The sequence below is a fragment of the Pungitius pungitius genome, chromosome 9 (assembly GCF_949316345.1).
Source record: "Pungitius pungitius chromosome 9, fPunPun2.1, whole genome shotgun sequence".
Classification (NCBI taxonomy): Eukaryota; Metazoa; Chordata; class Actinopteri; order Perciformes; family Gasterosteidae; genus Pungitius; species Pungitius pungitius.
The window spans coordinates 19,609,361-19,631,624 of record NC_084908.1 but is presented as its reverse complement, the minus strand read 5'-3'; the positions used below and the strand labels follow the sequence as shown (position 1 = coordinate 19,631,624).

The window sequence follows — 22,264 nt, the reverse complement described above, 5'->3', positions numbered from 1 at the left end:
TCTGTACTTTAAACCTTATCTGGGTTCAACCCTCAAGGGACATGGTGGCTCTTCCTAAATCCTTTTTTAGTTTTGGGTAACTGACATTTATAAAAAATCATAATGGGATATTGCCCCAGAGACGGATTGGTGCATCTTGGAGGATCAACCATGCTATTCATCCTTCCTGCATTGGTAAAGGCACAAGTGAATTTGTTACAATTGAATTTGAATGTAACAGAGAATTGGAGGGTGGATGCACTGAAAAGGGTAAACAAATCTACACCCTGTGCCAGACTGTCAGTTTAAGGTTGTCTACAGGATGCCCTGAAGTAGACAAACGTGTGATTGTCTTGAAAAATGCAATCAGAGGCTGTAATAAGTTTCATGTCAGTGTGACCACTGAATGAGACACATCTGCTCATCTTTACTGACTCATCCGGCCTTCTCTCCCGTCAAAAAGGTGGAATAAGTGATAAAAGCTTAATTAGCAATTAACATCAATTCATCATTCAAAAGATTCTTCATCATTCTTGACAATGCCATCATAACTCAAGTGAACGCGCCTTGTGTTTCTGCATAACCCCCAGGGTTCACTTCTCTGAAACAACCAGTGGGGACAATGCCCCCACTACTACCTCCGCGGCAGTGCGCTCAAGACTTGGCAGGAGCAGGATTTGAACCCACTGGCGGCGCTTACAGAGGCTTTCGGCTCCTTCTTGCACCCCTACACTACCAGTCCTGGTCACATTTTGGCAACTTTGATTCTCCTATTTAACCTTGAGCATGTGAGTTAAAATTTAAAATTTGTTCTAAATGCTATTTCCATATCTGGGCTTGAACCCACAACCTTCAAGTGCAGTGCAGGGGCTTATGTCAGCAGCTCTTCCACTGTGCTACTTCACCACACACTAACCAACCCTTTGTTTGTTGTATTTAACCTTGAGATTGCTACTCAAACCTGAAGTAAAGCCAAAGGCTCAAACCCAAGACTGGGCTTGAACCCACAACCTACAGGGTAAGGACAGTAGCTCCTCAGCTCTTGTGCTGCACTACCTCACCATGCACCAATTACATTTTTGTTTCTCGTATTTAACCTTGAGACTGCTACTCAAACCTCAAAACTTTTTCAAAGCAGAAGTGATGTCTGCATGAAGGGCCAAGAACCCACAACCTCAGACACCATGGCCGGAGCCTACAGCCCTTGAGTTGTTCCCTTGTGCTATTCAAGCACATGCCTCATTGTGTTCGTTTCTCATATTAGACCTTGGGATTGTTTACTAAACCTCAAAACTGTTTCAAAGTTTACAGTTTGAAGCCCTGACTGCAACCAAACCCTCCTTCTGAGAGAGCAGGTTTGAACTGAGGAGCCTCCACACTTCAGCCTTCCTGTTATCTCCCTGCACTGTTCCACCACACACCTGTTGATGCTTTTGAATCCAACCTCAATTCTCATAGATTCTCAGGCTGGAATCCACAACACAACACACTTGTCTGCTGGAATTGGTTGAACAAAAATAAAAATCCATGTGAAAAAAATTACTTCTCACTGTTCTCAGGTCAAATATTTATGCAATTAAAATGCGATTCATTTCGATTAATTAATTACAAAGCCTCTAATTAATTAGATTAATATTTTTAATCGAGTCCCGGCCCTAGTTTTTCATTTTTTACTTTCATAACCCCAAGAGATGCGGAAACACTCCGGTATTCTGTTCAAAATGAGGGTTTATGATCTCAAGGCTGATTATAAAGAAACTATTTTGTAGCTTTATGAATAAAATGTGTATTTACTTATATGCAACATTTGCAATATACTAAAAGCTGAAAAAACATGCAAACAAAAACGTAAGTTAATTTCAATAAAATTAAAGGAAGCATTTGCAGTGAAATTGACCCGTGGATGGGCGGGGCATGTTGGCAACTCCTCCCGCCCCCCGTTTGATTGACGGGCGTCTTCCACTAATCGTCGTTCTTTGACGTTTGTCCTGGTGACGTCACGGGCGTCGATGACGTACCGCCTGCCCAGTCCGCTCCAGCAGCAGAAGAAGAAGAAGAAGAAGAAGACGAAGCCGCGGCGGCTTTTAGCGCTTCGTTCGGCTCCAGGAGACGAAGCGTCCGGTCCGAGCCGCGCTCCCCGCCTCGTGTCCCGGGGGGAAAGTTGTCTGCGGGGTCTCAGCCGCGTTTTTGAAGCTTTTCCGGCGCGTTCAGGTGGGTGAACTAGTGGCTTCAGACCTGCGGCTGCGCGTGCACGAGGTGTTTGTCCATGAACGTGCCTGCATGGCCTGCAGTGTGAAAGTGAAATAAATGCACCTCGAAAGCTCTACAAGCCGAAACGTGAGAACAGCTGACACGAACCTGCTTCAGCACCGTGTGCGCGCGCGCGTGTGTGTGTGTGTGCGCGTGTCTGTGCGCGCGCGCGTCTCTATCAATACCACACAAATAAGTTCACACAAACACTCAAGTATGCAAAGTCACACAGTATTAAAATCGTTAAATATGACCATAAAGATGCATATTACTATTTAAACTAGCACTTATAATGATGCATTTTATTTTACTTATTACATAGTATTTCAATTATTCAACTTGAGCATGAGTTTTATTATAAAATTGTGATATTACGTTTTGAAATGAGCGATCAAAGTTTGTCTCTCACATCGAGGTTTAGGACACAAGAGATTGACGAGTTAAATGGTGCAAAAAAGTTTTATTTAAGAGAGAGAACAAAAAAATGATCAAGTTATACGTAAAGTAGTCATTTCAGAACAATCCCACCCACCTGTGCTGTGTGATGCTGCTGTGTGTGCATGTGTACGTGCGTGTGTGTGTGTACGTGTGTGTGTGTGTGCGTGCGTGCGTGCGTGCGTGTGTGCGTGCGTGCGTGCGTGCGTGTGTGTGTGTGTGTGTGTGTGTGTGTGCGTGTGTGTGTGCGTGCGTGTGTGGGGGCAGGTCCTCTGTGACTCTCAGATCTCTGAGCCCGCGATGAGGAGCTCGTCTGTTGTTCTCTGACAGCTGCTCGTTTCTTTGGGATCGTTTCTTTTCTTCTTCTTGCTTCTTGCTGCTGGGTGAAAATGTCTCTGACCGTTGCAGGTAAGTCTGCGTCCAGGTGACCTGTTGGGACGTCGTTTACCTGACTGTTCTGTTACAGGTTTGAGTACAAAGTGACTTTGTTTTATGAAGAGTTTCATGTTAAATGTCTCATAAATATGTGAAAAAAACCATGTTATCCTCAAAGTGTCATTGAGCTCCAGAAACAGCATCTTTAATTATTCAACAATATGTCAACATGTAAAAATAATAATAATAAAATCAATAAGTTTAATATTCAGATGAGGATCGTTACGCAACAACTGAAAGAAGGTTTTGTTCTATTTAAACAATTGAGCAGCAGCTGAACATGTTGCTGCAGTGAAATCATTTCCATGTTCACGTGAGGTCATTTAAAGTGACCACATTTGGTTTTTACAGCGTCGCGTGCGAGTCGAGTCCTCAGTTAAAGCAACATGTTCCTCTCCGAGAGGAGAAGGAGCGCTGAACTAAACGCTGACGTGTGTTGCAGACCTGACCCGCGGCGCCATGACCGAGTTCCAGGAGAAGCTCCGGCAGCAGCAAGAGGAGTCGATGCACCGCGAGCTGGAGGCGCTGCTCGCCACCGCCGGCAAGGCCGAGGCCGAGGTGAGACCCCGCAGAAGAAATACTCATCCTGCCAGTCGCCATCTTTGATTTGGGTGGAACCGGTTTATGGTCTGTTTGACTCTAAATGGACCATCAGTCACTAAATGAACATCATGCTGCATTGAAGAAGACTTGAAACTAGAGACTGAGGCCATAAACTCATGTTTACAATGTTTACTGAGGGAATAAATCAAGAGAGAAGTAGAGTCATTTCCTCATAGACGTCTATGGGAGCAGAGGAGTCGCCCCCTGCTGGTCACTACACAGAAGTAGAGTCATTTCCTCATAGACGTCTATGGGAGCAGAGGAGTCGCCCCCTGCTGGTCACTACACAGAAGTAGAGTCATTTCCTCATAGACGTCTATGGGACCAGAGGAGTCGCCCCCTGCTGGTCACTACACAGAAGTAGAGTCATTTCCTCATAGACGTCTATGGGAGGAGAGGAGTCGCCCCCTGCTGGTCACTACACAGAAGTAGTCATTTCCTCATAGACGTCTATGGGAGCAGAGGAGTCGCCCCCTGCTGGTCACCACACAGAAGTACAGTCATTTCCTCATAGACGTCTATGGGAGCAGAGGAGTCGCCCCCTGCTGGTCACTACACAGAAGTAGAGTCATTTCCTCATAGACGTCTATGGGAGCAGAGGAGTCGCCCCCTGCTGGTCACTACACAGAAGTAGAGTCATTTCCTCATAGACGTCTATGGGAGCAGAGGAGTCGCCCCCTGCTGGTCAGTGGTAAGAATGCAGGTTTTAGGAGATGGAGCTTTGGGTCTAAACCAATCCACAACTTACCAGTTTACAATCAGCTGTCTTATATTACTTTATTTTTAGTTTACATTACACTGGATTTCCCTTTGTCCATTTTAACATCCTGAGTGTTGGGAAACTGTACATTGTGTGTTTTTTTTGTGGTTCTTCATAAGGTAACAAGGGTTACGGACTGAAGTCTCTCACAAATATTTGTAAAGTAACGCACACAGTCCACTCGGCCATCTTATCACTCAGATAACACATGCACTCTGCTGGGGGGGGGGGTTTGGCCTGTTGGGAAACATGAGGTGAACAACCGAGAGATCTCACACACACACACACACGCACAACATGTCATGCCGCAGTGATTTGGATGATATAGACTTTGTCCACTACGTTATTCACACAGCAGAACCCAAAAAACACCTTTACCATAAATGACCTTTATCGTGATGGAAGGACGCGGCACACATGGCCCGGTTCAGTTCTGATGTTCGGTTTCTGCTCCCTCAGATCTCCAGGAAAGATTTCGATGGCTTCAAGAAGCTCTTCCACAGATTCCTGCAGGTCAAAGGTCCCGCAGTCGACTGGGCCAAGATCACCCGGCCGCCGGAGGACTCGGTGAGACGCCGAGTACACAAAAAATATACACTAAATACACATCAAATATACACTAAATACACAAAGCAAACACACACCACATCTCGTGTTGCAATCCACTGCTGTAGTCTGAGGTCAAAGGTCAGACTGAGGCTCGGTGGGGCTGCAGAGTCACAGATCTACAAAGGTCAATACATTTATTTGATCATTCAATCACATTTTATTTGTTGACGTTCAAAGTTTCAAATAAACAGTAAAATGAAAGTAGCAGAGTATAAAATGGAAATTGTCAGATGTACCTTAAAGTTGTTGCAGACTCTCATATTAAACTTCGTATTAAAGGTACTTAGTTACTTTACACCAGTAGAGAAGAGAAAGTCTGCAGATTCATGGACTTTAAATCAAGTACGAAGCCGACTGTAAGAAGCTGAAACAAGTTAAAGTAACCAGAGAAGAAGAAGAAGGACTTGCAGGCTGAAGCCAACTATTTCTCACCAGTGTGACACACACACACACACACACACACACACACACACACACACACACACACACACACACACACACACACACACACACACACACACACACACACACACACACACACACACACACACACACACACCTCCCTAAATACCCGAGCACACACAAAGGTCAGGACCAGAATAGTCTCGACCGACGCAGCATTTCAAAGTCTAGTTTTAGGCCGACTGACCTTCGTCTTCGTGCCTGTCCCCCTTGTTCCCTCACTCCCTTGTTCCCTCACTCCCTTGTTCCCTCACTCCCTTGTTCCCTCACTCCCTTGTTCCCTCACTCCCTTGTTCCCTCACTCCCTTGTTCCCTCACCCCTTCAGTGTAACGTTGGTAATAATTACCAGGTCATTGTTACTGTCGACAAAATGAGACCCTGTGTCATGTGTATATATGCAAAACACACACACACACACACACACACACACACACACACACACACACACACACACACACACACACACACACACACACACACACACACACACACACACACACACACACACACACACACACACACACACACACACACACACACACACACACACACACACACACACACACACACACACACACACACACAGTGTCCATAAATACTCGTGTCCTTTCGGCTGTCATGTGTCTCTGGCGAGCTTTTAAAGGTCAGCACTGCCGCTCTGGACGGGATTAAGTCAAAGTTAGTGAGGTGATTTATTTGTTTTAATTCAGATGGATGAAGCTCGTTAGAATAACACATGAGAGCTCATCATCCCCTTCGTCCCTGTGAGGAGACGCCGGGACTCTTGAGCTTCCCTTTAGTGACTAAAGCAGGACACTTTAGACCCAAACAGCGTCCGTCGAAATCCTCGTCCCGTCCCCGCCAACCGTCTCCGTGTCTCCGCTCAGATCCGCCCCTACGAGAAGATCCGGACGGAGGGTCTCCCCGACAACATCAGCGCCGGCCTCAACAAGCTGGCCGTGGTGAAGCTGAACGGCGGCCTGGGGACCAGCATGGGCTGCAAGGGCCCCAAGAGCCTGATCAGCGTGCGCAGCGAGAACACCTTCCTGGACCTGACGGTGCAGCAGATCGAGGTGGAGTCACGTTAAAGAGAAAACGCCGTGTCCTGTGAACGCTGTGGAGGCCCGAAGTGAACGCCGTTTTTTTTTTTTTTCCAGCACCTGAACAAAACCTTCAACGCCGACGTGCCGCTGGTCCTCATGAACTCCTTCAACACGGACGAGGACACCAAGAAGATCCTGCAGAAGTACAAACACCACCGGGTGAACATCCGCACCTTCAACCAGAGCCGCTACCCGCGGATCAACAAGGACTCGCTGCTGCCCATCGCCAGGGACATGGCGCCGGGCGGCGGCGGCGACGTCGGGGAGGCCTGGTACCCGCCGGGCCACGGCGACATCTACGCCAGCTTCGCCAACTGCGGCCTGCTGGACGCGCTGCTGGCCGAGGGCAAGGAGTACGTCTTCGTGTCCAACATCGACAACCTGGGCGCCACCGTGGACCTCTTCATCCTGCACCACCTGATGAGCCAGCCGGCCGACCGCCGCTGCGAGTTCATCATGGAGGTCACCGACAAGACGCGGGCCGACGTCAAGGTCAGCGCCGCTTTCGCTTCTTTTAAACGTTTTTTTTATCCCATTAATCTTCGCTATTCAGTCCTCCTCATCCTCCTCTTCCTCCCCCCCCCCCCCGCAGGGCGGCACGCTGATCCAGTACGAGGACCACCTGAGGCTGCTGGAGATCGCGCAGGTGCCGAAGGCGCACGTCGACGAGTTCAAGTCCGTCACCAAGTTCAAGATCTTCAACACCAACAACCTGTGGATCTCGCTGCCCGCCATCAAGAGGCTGCAGGAGAAGAACGCCATGGACCTGGAGATCATCGTCAACCCCAAGGTGACACCTCCCCCCCCTCCTCAGGCGGTCGGATGGAGAGGGAGAGCGGATGTTTCCATGGTTTTCTGATATTTCCCTCCCCCCCCCGCAGACGCTGGACGGCGGGCTGAACGTCATCCAGCTGGAGACGGCCGTGGGCGCCGCCATCAAGAGCTTCAAGAACGCCATGGGCGTGAACGTGCCGCGCAGCCGCTTCCTGCCGGTGAAGACGTCGTCCGACCTGCTGCTGGTGATGTCCAACCTGTACAGCATGGACGCCGGCTCGCTCACCATGAGCAAGAGGAGGGAGTTCCCCAGCACGCCGCACGTCAAGCTGGGCGGCTCCTTCACCAAGGTCGGCTCCCGGAAACTCTCGTTCGTTTTATTCAGGAGCATCAGGAGCTTCGTTTTGAGATGAAGTAGTTATTATGCTTTTTATTTAAGAAAAAAAACACATTTCTTTATATATTCAGGAATCTCTTTGATACATTTCCTGAATAAAAGTCCTTAAGGTCACAAAGGCCGACGGCAGTCGATGCTCCACAGATGTTTTGTGGGTCAGGAATCGATAAATAAGAAGCGTTCCCACGCGGTTTGTGGTGCAGGTGCAGGAGTTCTTGTCCCGGTTTGAGAACATCCCGGACATGTTGGAGCTCGACCACCTCACCGTGTCCGGAGACGTCACCTTCGGCAAAAACGTCTCTCTGAAGGTAAACAAATAACAAATCATAGTCTAGTATTTCTAAGAAAGGTATCTAATAGTATGATAAAGTTGTACTGTAATATATCCAAAAGTGTCATTTGTAAAGAGTCTAATACATTGTATCGCAGGTCGCAAACAGGTCCAAAAAAAGTGGCGTATGTTGAAAGTCACTGTAGTATGTAGTAGGTTGTAAGACATGTCGTAAGCATGTAAAAGCACAAAAAGAGGAACGCTGTGTTAGTGGTACTTTGAGGAGAGAAAAGGATCAGAATACTTCTTCCAAGCGACATCGCTGCGCTGTGACGATCTGACCTTTTGACCTTCGCCAGGGAACCGTCATCATCATCGCCAACCACGGGGACCGGATCGATATTCCCGCCGGGGCGATGCTGGAGAACAAGATCGTCTCAGGGAACCTGCGCATCCTCGACCACTGATGCATGCTGGGAAAACATTATTTTAAGTACATGTACCACTCACAACACAATGTTGCGGATGAGCGATCTGACTGTACCAAGATGGCCGCCATCTGCGGACGTAAGACATGTAGCCTAATTTATATATATATAATTATATATTGCACCTTGAAGATTCCGATGAACTGTCAGTTTTCAATGTATTGCTGACCGCGGAAGGGTCAAAGGTCAACCTGCTGCTCTGAACTCATTACTGCAACCAATCGCTGCAAAGCCTGAAGCCCGACTCTAAAATTAGGTTTGTGGATTTTAATATTGTTTTGAAATGGAGCTAAATTTATCGTCATGATGGTTGAAAATAGTTGGTTTCCAAAATAAATCATGGTTTTTCATGCAGGTGTGCACATATACACAGTGTGTACATGTACACAGGATTCCTGAAGTCAATGTTTCTGTTCAACTTTGCCAAAAACAGCTGGGTTTGTAATAAAGACCTTCACATTAAAACACGTTTCCACTAGCTCGCGATCTGAGTAACAGTTCAATGAAGAGAACCAATCGTGTTCCAATTTAACACAGCTTCCTGTTTCAGAATAAAGCAGCATTTTATTCATATTTAACTACTCATTCACTTCCTTTTCTAAATTAAAACATTTGCCGTGATGAAACAATATTGAATAGACGACGTGAGCATAAAGAGCTGGTTGGTCCCGTGTGTCTTTGCAGACGCCTGATGGACATTTTAATAAAACCCTGAGAAGGTTGTTAAATGGACCAAAATACACAAAACTAACCGAGTCCCTTTGAGCAGATACAAAGTATCAGAGAAACACAACAAGCCGCTCCATCGTCCTGTTTTATTCACATCAGGTTTGAAGGAGTCAGTACATTTTGGATTCTCATACATGCAGCCCAGCTCTCACACACTCACACACACTCACTCAGAGACACACTCACACACACAGACACACACACACACACAGTGGTATGGTAGGCACACTGTAGTGGAGAGCTCAGAGGTGTCGTCTCTGAAAGGAGGCACTTCTGAAGCGCGGAGAGTCTATGCTTCCCCCTCCCCCCCAACGTGAAGCCCTCTGACCTGGAGATTAGTTCCTTTACAGCCTGGTGACCGTCTCATTATTTGAAGGATAAGACGGTTGATTATTTCATGTTGTCTTGGAGAAAATAAATCCTTTCTCTGTAATAAAAGGCGGTGTAATAAAGTACTGTAGTGGATTAGAGTCGTCGTCGTCGTCCTGGGGGGTGGGGGGGGGGGCAAACTGGCGCGGGGGGGCGATGCGACCACAGCTGGACAGGTGTGCGTTTGTTTGGTCGCAGCTCAGAGGGACCGAACTTCACTCAGGAACAGAACCTCTACGTCACACAGGTGTTTCCTGTGGTTTATGGTGGACCTGAGAACAGGTGAGAACAGGTGAGAGCAGAGGGGAGCGCTCCAAAACCACACCAGCACAGCGCCGACTGGAACCGGGCGGCCGCAGGTTTCAGCACCAGATTGAATTAAATGTTTAACAGCATTTTTTTTTTTTAGGAGACGCTGCTGAGTGTTGTATCGACGACTGCGCCTGAAGGCACCGCGACTTCCTGTCAGAGTTTTCCTCTTGACTCGTACTTCTCCTTCAGTAGAAGTTCTGACAGCAGCTTTTTGAACCGATTTTCTGTTCCGTCTTAAGTGGTTTCAGCTTCAGAGGGAACGAAACGCTGGCGTCCTTCATGCAGATTAAAGGAGGGACAACAGCTGATTTTCATGCTTCATGTTCTGCAGGCAAACTCGTCAACGACCAGGCGTAAAAAAAAAAAAAAAAAGTGCCTCTGCAGCTTCACGACGGAGGAAAACTGAACTTGATGCATAATTTAACAGTTCGAAAAAAACTAAAGGCGTCATCGAAGAGTTTATATATGGGGGGGGGGGGCATCATTCAGGGGGGTTTGTGAGGCGTCTGGACCTCCAAAGGCAACACGTCCCCAAAAAGAACCGCAGCAAACAAAACCACAAATGGAACCGGTTGGTTCAAGTTGAACCCAGAATGCATTGCTTCAGTGTGCGTTGATGATAAACACCGCCCCGGCTGAAACATCTGGGGGGGGAAAGTTGGCCTCAGAATCAAATGTTTAAAGAGAAAAATAAATTAAACATCTTTAACTCCCACCAAGTCCCTGACGTCTCCTCTGTGCTGGAGGAGCTTCTGAGGAGGCTCCGTGTGTCAAGTCTTCTAAAGGTGGAGCCCCCCCCCAGCGTGACACCGCTTTGCTTCACCCGCTTCTGTGTTTTTGGTCCCTCTGGGCCTCCTGCCCCCTTAACCCCAACGGGCCGCCCGTCTCCGGGGGGGCGGGGGGGGCGTCTGTGAGTCCTGGACGTCCCGTCGCCGTCCTCCATCACCTCTTCTGCTCCCAGATCTCCGCCATGTTGAGGTCGAGCCGGTCGAGGCTCTTCAGCGCCTGGACGTTCTCCGTGTAGAACGCCACGTCCACGCCGACCAGCCTGAGAGGGAGGGGGGGGGGGGGCATTGAGTTTAAACATTGACTTCTCACCGTCTTCACAGGTCGGCATGTCAGGTGTGTGTGTGTGTGTGTGTGTGTGTGTGTGTGTGTGTGTGTGTACCCGTGCTGAGGTCCCCCGTCGTTAACGACTCCGAGGCGAGCCAGCTGCCTCTTCAGGTGAGTCTTAAAGCTGCCGTTGATCCTCAGGAACAACATCTGTGCAGAGACACCACATCTGTGTGAGGGCGCCGTGTTGATAACAACAACGTATTGAATAAATAAACTGATCAAACAGCCTCACCTGCGTCTGCTCCTCAGGTAGAAGTTCAGAAATGGCTTCGTGCATCTTCGCCATCTGTTTACAGACGTTTCTGAAGCAGGCCGAAGGCATCGGGGCCTTCACCTCATACTGAGCACACAAACAACAACAACAACAACAGTGCTGAAGCGTGTTCTAATTCAACATCAACCAGGAAGTGAAATATTAAAGTGGCAAGTAGCCTTTCATGAGGAAATAACACGATTTCTTTGAAATAGTGATCTTAAACGTCCTGCTAATGTTTTTTTTGTATCAATAAATGTACGATGTGCGTGAGGGGAAACAAAGCTTCACCAGATGAAGTGAAAATAATCTGATTTAACGCTGGTTTCAGTTCAGCCAAAGATGAGGATGTCAAAGACATCCATTAACTGGATTAAAAACAAGGAGTTTCTCTCTTATACCAACATGGTCCAAACTGCATGGATCGTATCCTTATTGAATCTGATTATTATAAAATGTCTAGTAGATCTCATTTTCTCCTCCTCGTAGAAATAAATCCTTTTAGAAAACAATTTTAAAATAGTTGAGGAAAATCACAACTATAGAGCGTGACTCACCTTTGACAGAACCTTCTCAAACAGACCGTCCATGATGGCCACCAGCTTCGCAGAGATCTCGGCCACGTGGTCGTTGTAATCCTGCAGAGGAACAAAAAGCGTGTGATGACGGTGTAGAACATGGACGTAGATTAAACCACTCAGCGGGATATAAAGAGCCGACATTAATGCATCAGATGTGACTTATTGCTCCACTACAAGGACGTCCAGTTTTAGTACTTTAAGTAATTGATTTTTATTTTTTTTGCAAATATTTGAATTCACAACTATTTTGGCGGGTGTTGCGTCACTCATTTCACATCACGTGTAAATGTGCGCACACACACACACACGCGTGTTTCTACCTTGGTGATGTGGTCAAAGTGCCTGAGGACGCTGTACTGTTTGGGCTGCAGTTTGGTCTCAAAGTGACCTCTGATGACGGGAATGTAGTGAACCACCAGCTGCAGGCAGCGGGAAGCTAGCGCTGCAAACACAACACGCACAAACAAACACACAAACAAACACACACACGCCACTGTTAGCAGGTCCGTTTCGGGGCGACCTGAAGCGCTACGCACAGCCGGCGGGTCGGTCCTACCCAGGTTCTTGGTGGTGATGGTCTTCAGGCCGACGACCTGCAGCGCCCCGGCTCCCAGAACCAGCTGACAACTGCGAGAGTTGAAGTGCTGCAGGAAACCAAAGAAGAAGAAGAAGAAGAAGAAGAAGAAGAAGCGCTTTTTAAAACCTCGCAGGGTCGATAACATCCTCACAAAGAGAGACCATGTAACTGGTTCCGTCTTGATTGACAGCCCGACGGACCAATCGTCCCGCAGCGAGGCTCTGACCTTGAGGAGGTCCGACAGGCGGGTCAGCATGTCGGTGGCGATGGACGGGATGTCGTTGACGCACTGACAGTATTCCAGAAAGATCCGGATCAGCAGCAGAACCGTCCTGGAGAGACACGAAGACGCCGGTCACAACACGTCTACCTGCCGGTCTCACGGACCGCGTGACTCCAGCGGATCTCGGGACGGCGCCAGAAGGGCCACGTACCCGACCACGGCGTACTTCTGCCCGTTGACCAGCAGGAAGTCGGCGGGCTTCCTGTCCTCCGGACCTGCAACCAGCGAACAAAACATCGCGTCATGGCGGTGCACATGAAGCGGGTCGTTGATTTACCCACGAAGGTCAAAGGTTAAAAAGAAGCCATGCGGAACAGCGTCTTAGTTTATGAGCAACTTCCTGTCTTTGATGTGACGCAATTCAGGGTCATCGGGTCGGCTTCCACAGGAGGAAGTAAATCGCTCAACAAAATCAGCCTTTTGACCACAAAACCCACAAAATTTCAACCAGCTGCTGAACGAACTCAACAACGTGGGCTCATTCAAAGTTCACTTCTTTATTCAGTCGAAGCGGCTCTATTCATAATTTTTTTTGAAGGAGCACAGCTAAAGAAAAAAAAGACTGCCGGGTTTTAAGAGACTCAAAGTGTGAAAACATTCAACCTCGACTTGTTTATCAAAGCAAAGCATAAGCGTGACCACGTTTTCACAATGAACTGGTTGCTCAGTTTCTCCTGAAGGAAGAGAATCCGTTAAGAGGAACCTGGGACTTTGCGCTCCGGCAGCTCCATCCTTCCCTCCGCGATGGAGTCCACTAGGTCCTGGAACTCTGCGGGGACCTCGGCCTGCTTCCAGCGCTCGTTGTCCATGAGGAGGCTGCGGAGCATCCACACAGGTCAGAGGTGCTCCTCAACCTCCTCGCATGTTGCACAAATAGCTGTGTGTGTGTGAAGGGGGGGGGGGGGGGGGGGGGTCACCTGAGTTTGGTCTTGCGCTCGTCGTGGAAGCGGTGCACGAAGCGGTTGGCCTGGCTCTGCAGCGCCCCCCGCAGGGAGACGCTGCGCCTGCTGCACAGCTCCTCCGTGTCCCCCACGAAGGCCTCCACGGCCCGAGAGAGGCACACGAACTCGGCCGAGCTGAGCCGCTCCAGGGAGCCGTCCTGTGGGGGGGAGAGCAACGGCGTGTCAGTGGCGTTTCACTTGCAGCGCCAGCGGCGCCCTACCCCCCCCCTCCCCCGCCCCCCCCTCTGTACCTTGGCTCTGGCCGTGAGGACTTTGACGCAGCGGTCGTGGCTGACGTCGGAGGCCGTGTGCAGCAGCTCCTGCAGGTTGTTGATCACGCGGTTCAGCTCCAGGTCGGTGGGCATCGCGGCGTCCCCGGACCTGAGCGCGGTCACAGCCGTTAACAACCGAGGACGCGTCGCAACAGATTACTGCGCTTTTCTATTTCCTTCTAGTGACTTTTAGCTCTTATGTTGAGGTCTGTCAAAAAGCTTCCCCGCAGGGGAGCGACGAAAAGAGGGGGAAAAACCGGGGGGCGACGTACATGTAGCTCGTCTCCCTGCCGACGGAGGAGGTCCCCGCCGGGTCGCCGCCGGCCGCCTCCGCCCCTCGGCCCCCGGGGGGGCTGGGCTCCCGGGCCGCCTGCTGCCGGGCGTCGTTCAGCGCGTCGCTGATGAACAGCCCCTCGTGGGTGAGGTAGGCCAGCTCGGCCTCCCCCTGCGGGAGCGGGGGCCCGCGCTGGGCCTCCTGGTCCGGAGCCCCCGAGCCGGCCCCCGCCTCCAGGAGCCGGAGCCGCTGGTTGGAGGCCAGAACCTCCAGAACGACGCCTTTGATCACGCTCAGAGTGGCCTGGGGGGAGAGATGCATTCAGCGCTTTCTGAGGACACGTTTCCAAACAAAACGGACCCGACGGGACCGACCTTGATCGTCTGCAGGAAGAGAAGGAAGCTCTCAAAGATGTTCTTCAGCAGCTCAAACAGCTGAGGGAACGTCATCAGACGCATCTGGTCAGCTAGCCTTCAGAGACACACACACACACACACACACTTAACAACATCCTGTTCACGCAGCATAATCTGCATTCAGAGCTCAACTTACTTAGTGATGACTTCAGTGTCGATATCTTCTATGTTCAAAACGTTTTCTGCTACACACTGAAAATAAAATAAAACCCACGAGCATCTTATATTAAGACAGTTTTTCCAAATAGCAAAAAAAAAAACCTAAAAGGCAGATGAAAAATGTGCCTTTTACCTGAGAGACGATGGCCTTCGCTGCCAAGATCATCTCATCGCCGTAAATATCCAGAAAGTCCAGCTTCCTCTGGCGCAGCAGGCCGAACACCAGCGACTCCAGACGCTCCTGACGCACACGTTACAAAAAAAAGGCTGATTTTAAATACATTAAGACCAAACTAGACAAAATGCAGCATTTCATTCGGCAGGAAATGTGATTCAGTTTGATATAAATTTGGATTTCTGCCACCAATCAAACAAGCAGCAAAACACAGAAATTCTGTAATCAACCATTTCATCAAAACACATTTACACAAAACCCAGAATAAGATCAAAAACAAATCGTTTAAGGTCAACGTGATTATTTAAAATAAGTTCATCCATGAGACAAAAAAAAATGCAGATTAAACTTCATTCAAGTAATTAAATGGTGCAGACGCAGGTATTAGTGGAATAATTACATGAATTTGTTTAATTTTATAGTTAAATCATTTTTCAAATAGTATTTTCTTTTTGTACAACAATATCAGAAACCTCTTTTCATCTCTGTATGATTCGACTGACGACAGATTTTAATCATTTTTTGGTACACATGCAACACTAAGCCCAAACTCAAGAGACGACCATTCAGTAATTAAATCAAATTTAAGAAGTAGTGAGAGTTTCTTCAACCTGCCTGGAGACCAGAGGGATGTAAAACACCTGAATCATCAGAAGCAGTTAACTCCACCCGTCAGGCACTCCAAGCACGTCGAAACTCACACTCAGATGATTGATTGATCAATTTAAGAGTGTGTGTGTGTGTGTGTGTGTCCCACCTTCTGTGAGTCAGCATTAGGTCTGTGGACCTGTGATGATCACATTGTCTGTTAAATGCATAACAGGTCACATGATCTAACCCTTCATGTGGCGCTCAATAAATGTGACTGTTGCAGAAAATCAAAACTTTTGTGTTTTACACAAGTCCGACTTTGTTGATCGACATCAAAGAAACAGGTTTCTACTTAAAAAGAACCAACGAACCCGTAAAGCAACGAGTTGAAGAAGATTCAAACGCCGCCTTAACATCAAGCAACAAATCCCTCTGCATATTACTGGATGTTTTGTTTTTGTTTACTCTTTGATTTTAACATATTAAAAAAGGTGACTGGATGAAGGAGGAGGAGTTCAGACCTTCTCCAGGACCAGCGGCTCGTCCCTCAGGCTGCGGTTCAGGTCGCTGCGGGCGTACATGCTGAAATCCTCCACCATCATCTTATCGATCAGCTTCTCCAGCTCGCACAGCTGGGAGCCCAGATGTCTGAGGAGCAGACGGACAGACGGAGGCGATTTGATGAAAACTGTGGTTTCACACGAGAAGAGCTCCAGACATTTAAAAAAAAAAAAACTGAGTTGAAATTATGTGTAACTCAGATAGAATGACACTTTTCAAAATAAAGCTTGTCTTTTTTTGCTCATCAACGGGTCCCACGAGGATGCACTCCTGTCTGCATCTGAACCCACCCTCACCTGAAGCTGTGGATTCCCTGCAGCTCCTGCTGCAGCACCTCCTTGGTGGTGGAGATGAGCTCCAGCGCCCCGACGAACTCGGAGGTGGAGAGCAGCAGCTGCACGGTGGGCTGCGTCTGGTGCACCGCCGCCATCAGCTTCAGCTTGTTGTGCAGCCGCGCGCAGTTGTTGCGCGTCAGGGCGGTGCGGAGCGCCTGCAGGGGCCCCCGGCACATGATGCGGTCGATGGCGGCGGTGCGGCCCCGCAGGACGGCCACGGCGCGCTGCGTCTCCTGCAGGCGGTCCTGCAGCTCGTGCTGCGACGACATGGCGTGGAAGAAGGCCTCGGAGCGCAGCGAGATCTGCCGCGCGATGCTCACCTCCACCACGTCCAGGTAGTGACTCAGCTGGGGGAGAGAGGCGAGGGGCTCGAGGTGAAGTTACACTCGGGGGAGGATTCACAGGGGGGGGGGGGGGCTGGAGGACGAGGGAGGTCACCTTCTCCTGCAGCAGCTTGGAGGAGGCCACGTCTCGGCTGCTCTTCCCCGCGGCGCTGTTGAAGTGCGACCAGGGCAGCACGCTGTTGAAGGTGGCCGAGTCCTCCAGAGCGAATTCAGGCCTCATGAAGATCTGCAAATCGAAAGCACGGAAACGTCGTGAGGCGGCAGGTGTCCAGCTCCGCCCCGAACATCTGGATCGGACCGTTTAGAACATGACAGCGGGAATGTTAAACCAAGCACCTTTTATTTACATGATTACAATAATACAATAACTTCCCCTGCAAAGAAGCTTTGATGCAGCTTTTAGCACTAATGATAAAGTGTTTGTGGAAGTAATCTGTTATCAGTATCATCAGTAATTGGAAGATGAAAGGGTCCGGGAGGAAGTCGAGCTCCACGTTATCGAGAGTCGAGTTAAAAAAGGAGCGTTACCTTCGGCACTTGTTCCAGCTCAGCTCTGGATTTCTCTGCAAACGAGAAACAGACGTTTTGGATGTAATTATTCAGCGGTGTTGGAGCTTATTTCATATTGTGAGACATTAACCCTAACCCTCCTGCACACTACTACTACTACTTCCTGTCCATCATTCATACCGTGGCTGGCGTCGACGCTGGAGGCAGCGTCCACATCGTCTTTGTTGGGACAGATTGTCTTGCAGCGTTCGTGGATTCTTTCCTTCTAAAAATAGAGAAACACAAAGAAAAGTCAAAAAATCTACGACGCCTCCTCGTGCGAGACGTCGGGGGTTAAATCACAAAAACATGAATGGTTCCAAAGGCCAAACTTCCTGTTGTCAGTGGAGAACAATGAGAGCAGAAAAACACGGGAATAAGGAAGCACTTAAGAGCTTTTATTTATTATTGGACATCATCATGAAACCCGGAGGAGGAACCGACGCTCAGACGGGAACCGAAAGGAGTCGATTCAGGTCGACAAAGTCCAAAAGCCTCAAAGTGAAACCACACACTGCTTGTCTGGAGAGTTTAAATCACCAGTTTCATAACTTATTTTTCCTTTGACAGCTGCAAGGAAATGAACTTAAAGCCGAGCAACTTTAAAACGAAATACCGCTGTTTGAGCAGGTAAATGGAAATCCTCATCACTCAACATTTAATAAGGGAAGAACAACCACATCAGTCATCAATGACCACAGGCCTTTTTAGGATGAACAAAGCGGTTTGATCAGAGATCACATGATGTCAAAAGCTAACGTAAGAGTAGCCGTTTCCCTCCAATAGTGAAAACACAGTCACATGGTCTTCCTCCATATCTGATATTAGACAGCTCCGAATGACAAAAAGGGACATTCAAACGGGTTCGGGTGTTTCCAGCCAGCTGTGATATTAACATAAGATAAGAACTTTATCCGGATGAGTGAGCCTGAAACAAAAAGAAAAGGGAAGGAGACAAAACTGCTTCAACAGCATTCCTTACACGCCCGTAGGCCGAGGTATGGGCCCGTAAACTAGGGTTAGGTTCATCTATTACCATTTATGAATAATTTAAAAACACACGCCACAATTAAAAGGCAGAGCGTATTGCTTCATGGAGCCGTGGAGGTCGCTGCAACTTCTCTCAGAAGACCATTTTCTTTATGGGTTTGAGACATTCTTTCAGCCACAAAAAGAGCTTCGCTGCTCCCGCGCGGTCAGTGAGGCCCGGACGACCGGCTGAACAAGTCACATGACCAGCTCCAAAGCCACGCCCTCCCTCCCTCACCCGAATGATTCAGCACGGGTTACCTGAGCCGTCTCCTGCAGGTACGGTGCGAAGTGTTCCCTGGTGACGTTGGGGAGGTAGAAGGAGGGCATCACTTCCGTCTCCGCGAAGTCCAGCCCCCACGTTTTGGTGAAGAAGTCGGACTCCCGCTTGGCGAGCCGCGGGTCGTTGAGCGCGGCGGGGAGGTTGACCTTGGAGCTGTACACCGTCCACCTGTCGTGCTCCGCCACCACGGACGGGCCGTCGCACAGGCCCCGCCCCCCACCTGCAGGACATTTAACGCATCCGTCAAGTCGTCGGACGACAGAGACGCAGTGAGGTCCTGAACGAGGAGGACGGCGGGGGCTCCCACCGGTGGGCTCCTTGGGGCAGACGTCGGGCAGCGAGCGGGCGGACCGGCATCGGGCCGGCGGGGCGTCCCGCTCCTTGAGACAGACGCCACCGCGGCCTCCACGAGGGACAGGGGAGGAGCCGTGGCTGGAGGCCATGGCATCGGGGCTCGCCGCCCTGGAGGCTAGCTGCAGACAGACGGTGGAATACTCAATTAAACAATGTGCACTTCATAATGTTTTAATTGCTTAAAACTTTATTAAACCTCAGACACACAAAGGATTATTATTATTATAGTTTGTGTCCATGAGACGAGAGTCGTAACACGCAGTGAAAACAGAAACTATGACGAGAAATCTCTTTGTAAAAAGACAACCAGTAAAGAAAGTATAAAAGAAAATCATTTTAGGGATTCATTGTTTTTACTTGCTGCCCTCTTTCTTTAACGAATAAAGTTCCACCTTCAGTATTTCATAGACAGCCTCGCTGTCTCAGAGACACGTCGCGTTCTGGGTCAAAGGGCAGCGAGGCGTCGAGGTCTCTTATCTCCTGGTGCCTAAAGATGATCGTCTTTCAGCACTTTGATTTTTCCCAAAGCGCCCCCCCCTCCCCCACACACAGTTTCAGCATGTTTTTCTTTCTTCTATATATTTCCTCCCCAGAGAAGAACACCTTTGAGTGACCTTGACACACGTGTGTGTGTGAGTTCTGTCTCCTGTTTGCAAACATTATACCTGTTGCACCCTGAGGCTGTTTTTGACCTCTGCTCCAGAAATGGCAAACTCGTGATATAAAGCGTAACAACTCTGTAACTACTTTGTCTATCTGAAGGATTCAAGAATTATTTTGAACACCGTTAACTGAATCTGACACATGAAGTGGTGACTTCATGTGGAGGTTTAGACAATTCATCGACTTCACAGATGTCGATACGTCTGTAAAGTTGACTCAGTTCGTCTCATCGGCCTTTTAGAAAACACCGCTGACACAGAGGAAGACGAGATGACTTCGCACAGGATGCCAAGCAGAGCGGCGTTGTTTCGGTTCTAATCTGACGGCTCAGACGTGGAGGTGTAAAACCCTCTGTCGCTAATCCCATCGCAGCAATGAGAGGATTAGAGGAAAAACGTCGCTGTTGCCGCCACTGCTTTTCAGCACATTCTGTCCACGTGTGAGAAGCAGTCACATCTCCAACGGCACAATGAATGATTCAAAGTGTGTAAAACCTCTACCTGCACGCAGAGACGTCTGAAAGGTAAAAATAGAAATAATTGGATGTTTTTGCTTCGGGCAAAGACACGCTGCTTTAGAGGGTTAGGTGCTGCACTCAGACTAAATGATTGGTATTTCCTGCCACTTGGATCGGCGTTCTCTTTAGTAGCAAAAACAAGCAGTATTTAGTGGGTGTTTACGGTGTTTCCGTTGATTACTACTGATTTCACAGAGTGGAAAATCACACAATAAAGCTCTATTATTCGGAAATAACGGTTCTCTACATTTATCCCACGATTGCCAAATACATTGAATAAATGCAGAATGTTTTCATAAATCCAACTCATTATTATTTTAAGGGTAAACGCACCGTAGCAAAGTTTCGGATTGAATAAGATAATTTGTTTTACCCTGAATTCTTGCCAAAACTGAATAGGAAATTATCAAGGAATAAATACTGTACTTCAAATATGTTTAGTAAAGTTTGATTGAAATAATAAATCACTACTTCCAAAAAAGGTGAAACAATTTAGATTCCATTATCGAGGAATTATGAAGGATTCGAGGAAGTACCGATACAACACTGTAAAAGAGATACTTTGCTGAGTAATGTAATGTAATGTAATGTAATGGTTCCGCATCAAAAAAGTAATTTAAGATAATTACAAGTTGTGCAATAAAATGATTCTCGACTAATATCCCTGCTAAATAATATGCATGTTGCATTGCACAGGTGTAGATGCTTTAAATACCTTTATATATTGTGGGGTAATTTCTTAAAAGTACCCAAAATGTGTATATAAGTGAAGCACGTGACTTATGCTCACTTTCCACCTCTGCTGCCTTTCAGCAGGACAGACAGCTGTGACAGAAGCTAGCCGGCTAGCTTTAGCTTAGCGCCCGCTCGTTCACCGCTGTAGCGGTTAGCGTTAAATCCACCGGGCTGACAGTGACGTCAACACCACACGGTAACACAGGGCGCACATAACACGGTGTTCCATTCGGTGACAGCGCGGAGAAGACTCCGTACGTCCGTGGAGTAAAGCTAATGCTAAAGCTAATGTTGTCAGCGAGTCCAGCAGCGGTTACACGTAGACCAGCTAATGCTAGCATGCTAGCTGACAAGCCGGAGCTGTGGCGCTGACAGGCGAAGTGACACAAGAGGCGCACCGGCAGAAGTTCGGTGACAGCGGGGCTTCAGCCGCTCCCGTACCTGTTGTGTGAAGCACAGCGACCGGTTCTTCTCCTCTCCACCATCACAGGAACGCCGGAGGAACCGGGAGGAAACCAACAGGACGAACGGCAGATACGAACAGGACACCGACCATCATGCACCGCAGGAGGCGGGGCAGCCGCCGTCTCTTCTTCGCTTTGTTTAAAGCTCGCTGCTGCCGCCTGCCGGCCGGCTCGCGTTTTTCCTCCTGTATTTGATGACTTCGCTGTAGGGGTTTTGGTCAGAAGCATCCAGCATTTAAAAGTGCTGATTAAAACTTTTTATTTTTCTTCATATTTAACGTATTTGGACTTTTTTTTTCAAAACTGTCTTGGATCCAAGTTTTTTTATTTTTTATTTTACATTTTTCTAGCCTAAAATGGTTTGACTTTATTTTTCAAAAATGTTTTTGACCTAATATTTTTCTTTTTTTTCCCATGACATTTTTCGACCAAATATAAAAATAAAAATTTGTTCGAAACATTTGACTTAATTTTCAATTCATATTTTGACCTAGTATTAAAAAAAAAAAAAAAAAACATTTTTCAACTTAATATTGATCTTTTTTTTACCTGACTTTTTCCATTTTATTTTGGCTAAAACATAATTTGATTTTTTTTTAAAAAAAAGCCGATTTATCGGTTTGAAATACTAAAAATAGAGCAACATTTTTTGAAAAACAAAATATTACATTTTTAAATGAGACAATCTGGCCTCATGGCAGCGCTGGAGGAAAGATCAATAACCCCTTCTTGGATCATCACGATAATCTGGTCAATTGAGCAAACACCTAAAAGTTTTAAGATACTGATATTAACTAACTATTGTATAGTTCCCT

At 48.0% G+C, this 22,264-nt stretch overlaps 2 protein-coding genes across 5 annotated transcripts; one reads left to right on the top strand and one right to left on the bottom strand.

The window, feature by feature from the left end:
- The first annotated feature begins 1,961 nt into the window (after positions 1-1,961).
- On the top strand, positions 1,962-9,140 carry LOC119217933 (UTP--glucose-1-phosphate uridylyltransferase-like). Of its 3 annotated transcripts, none has more exons than XM_037471987.2 (9): positions 1,962-2,190; positions 3,542-3,657; positions 4,922-5,029; positions 6,422-6,607; positions 6,692-7,129; positions 7,230-7,427; positions 7,519-7,761; positions 8,012-8,116; positions 8,439-9,140. In XM_037471987.2, the coding sequence occupies exons 1-9, from the start codon at positions 1,989-1,991 to the stop codon at positions 8,544-8,546; spliced, it is 1,704 nt and encodes a 567-aa protein (XP_037327884.2). In that variant the 5' UTR covers positions 1,962-1,988; the 3' UTR covers positions 8,547-9,140. The 3 variants fall into 3 exon arrangements, with proteins under 3 accessions (XP_037327884.2, XP_037327885.1, XP_037327887.1); XM_037471988.2 differs by lacking the exon at positions 1,962-2,190 and adding an exon at positions 2,914-3,072; XM_037471990.2 differs by lacking the exon at positions 1,962-2,190 and adding an exon at positions 3,390-3,458.
- A 235-nt stretch (positions 9,141-9,375) lies between these two features.
- Positions 9,376-21,553, bottom strand: vps54 (VPS54 subunit of GARP complex). 2 transcript variants are annotated; one of them, XM_037471887.2, is made up of 24 exons: positions 21,427-21,553; positions 19,024-19,189; positions 18,695-18,936; positions 17,546-17,630; positions 17,384-17,418; positions 16,950-17,081; positions 16,473-16,858; positions 16,137-16,263; positions 15,782-15,811; positions 14,983-15,090; positions 14,827-14,882; positions 14,649-14,745; positions 14,273-14,577; positions 13,980-14,109; positions 13,705-13,886; positions 13,491-13,603; positions 12,939-13,002; positions 12,731-12,836; positions 12,484-12,571; positions 12,248-12,369; positions 11,904-11,984; positions 11,326-11,433; positions 11,146-11,240; positions 9,376-11,025 (listed from the first exon to the last, which is right to left on the bottom strand). In XM_037471887.2, exons 2-24 carry the CDS (start codon positions 19,157-19,159, stop codon positions 10,920-10,922), a joined length of 2,934 nt encoding a protein of 977 aa, XP_037327784.2. In that variant the 5' UTR covers positions 19,160-19,189; positions 21,427-21,553; the 3' UTR covers positions 9,376-10,919. The 2 variants fall into 2 exon arrangements, with proteins under 2 accessions (XP_037327784.2, XP_037327785.2); XM_037471888.2 differs by lacking the exon at positions 15,782-15,811.
- Between the last annotated feature and the right edge of the window lie 711 nt (positions 21,554-22,264).

Excerpts from the sequence above, each read along its gene's own strand:
- LOC119217933 (XM_037471987.2), top strand. The coding sequence starts at position 1,989 with ATGACGTACCGCCTGCCCAGTCCGCTCCAGCAGCAGAAGAAGAAGAAG. Across the intron at positions 3,658-4,921 it reads CCGGCAAGGCCGAGGCCGAG|ATCTCCAGGAAAGATTTCGA; the intron begins GTGAGACCCCGC and ends CTGCTCCCTCAG. Across the intron at positions 6,608-6,691 it reads TGACGGTGCAGCAGATCGAG|CACCTGAACAAAACCTTCAA; the intron begins GTGGAGTCACGT and ends TTTTTTTTCCAG.
- vps54 (XM_037471887.2), bottom strand. The coding sequence starts at position 19,159 with ATGGCCTCCAGCCACGGCTCCTCCCCTGTCCCTCGTGGAGGCCGCGGT. Across the intron at positions 14,883-14,982 it reads CGAAGGCCATCGTCTCTCAG|TGTGTAGCAGAAAACGTTTT; the intron begins GTAAAAGGCACA and ends TTTTATTTTCAG. Across the intron at positions 14,746-14,826 it reads GACACTGAAGTCATCACTAA|GCTAGCTGACCAGATGCGTC; the intron begins GTAAGTTGAGCT and ends GTGTCTCTGAAG.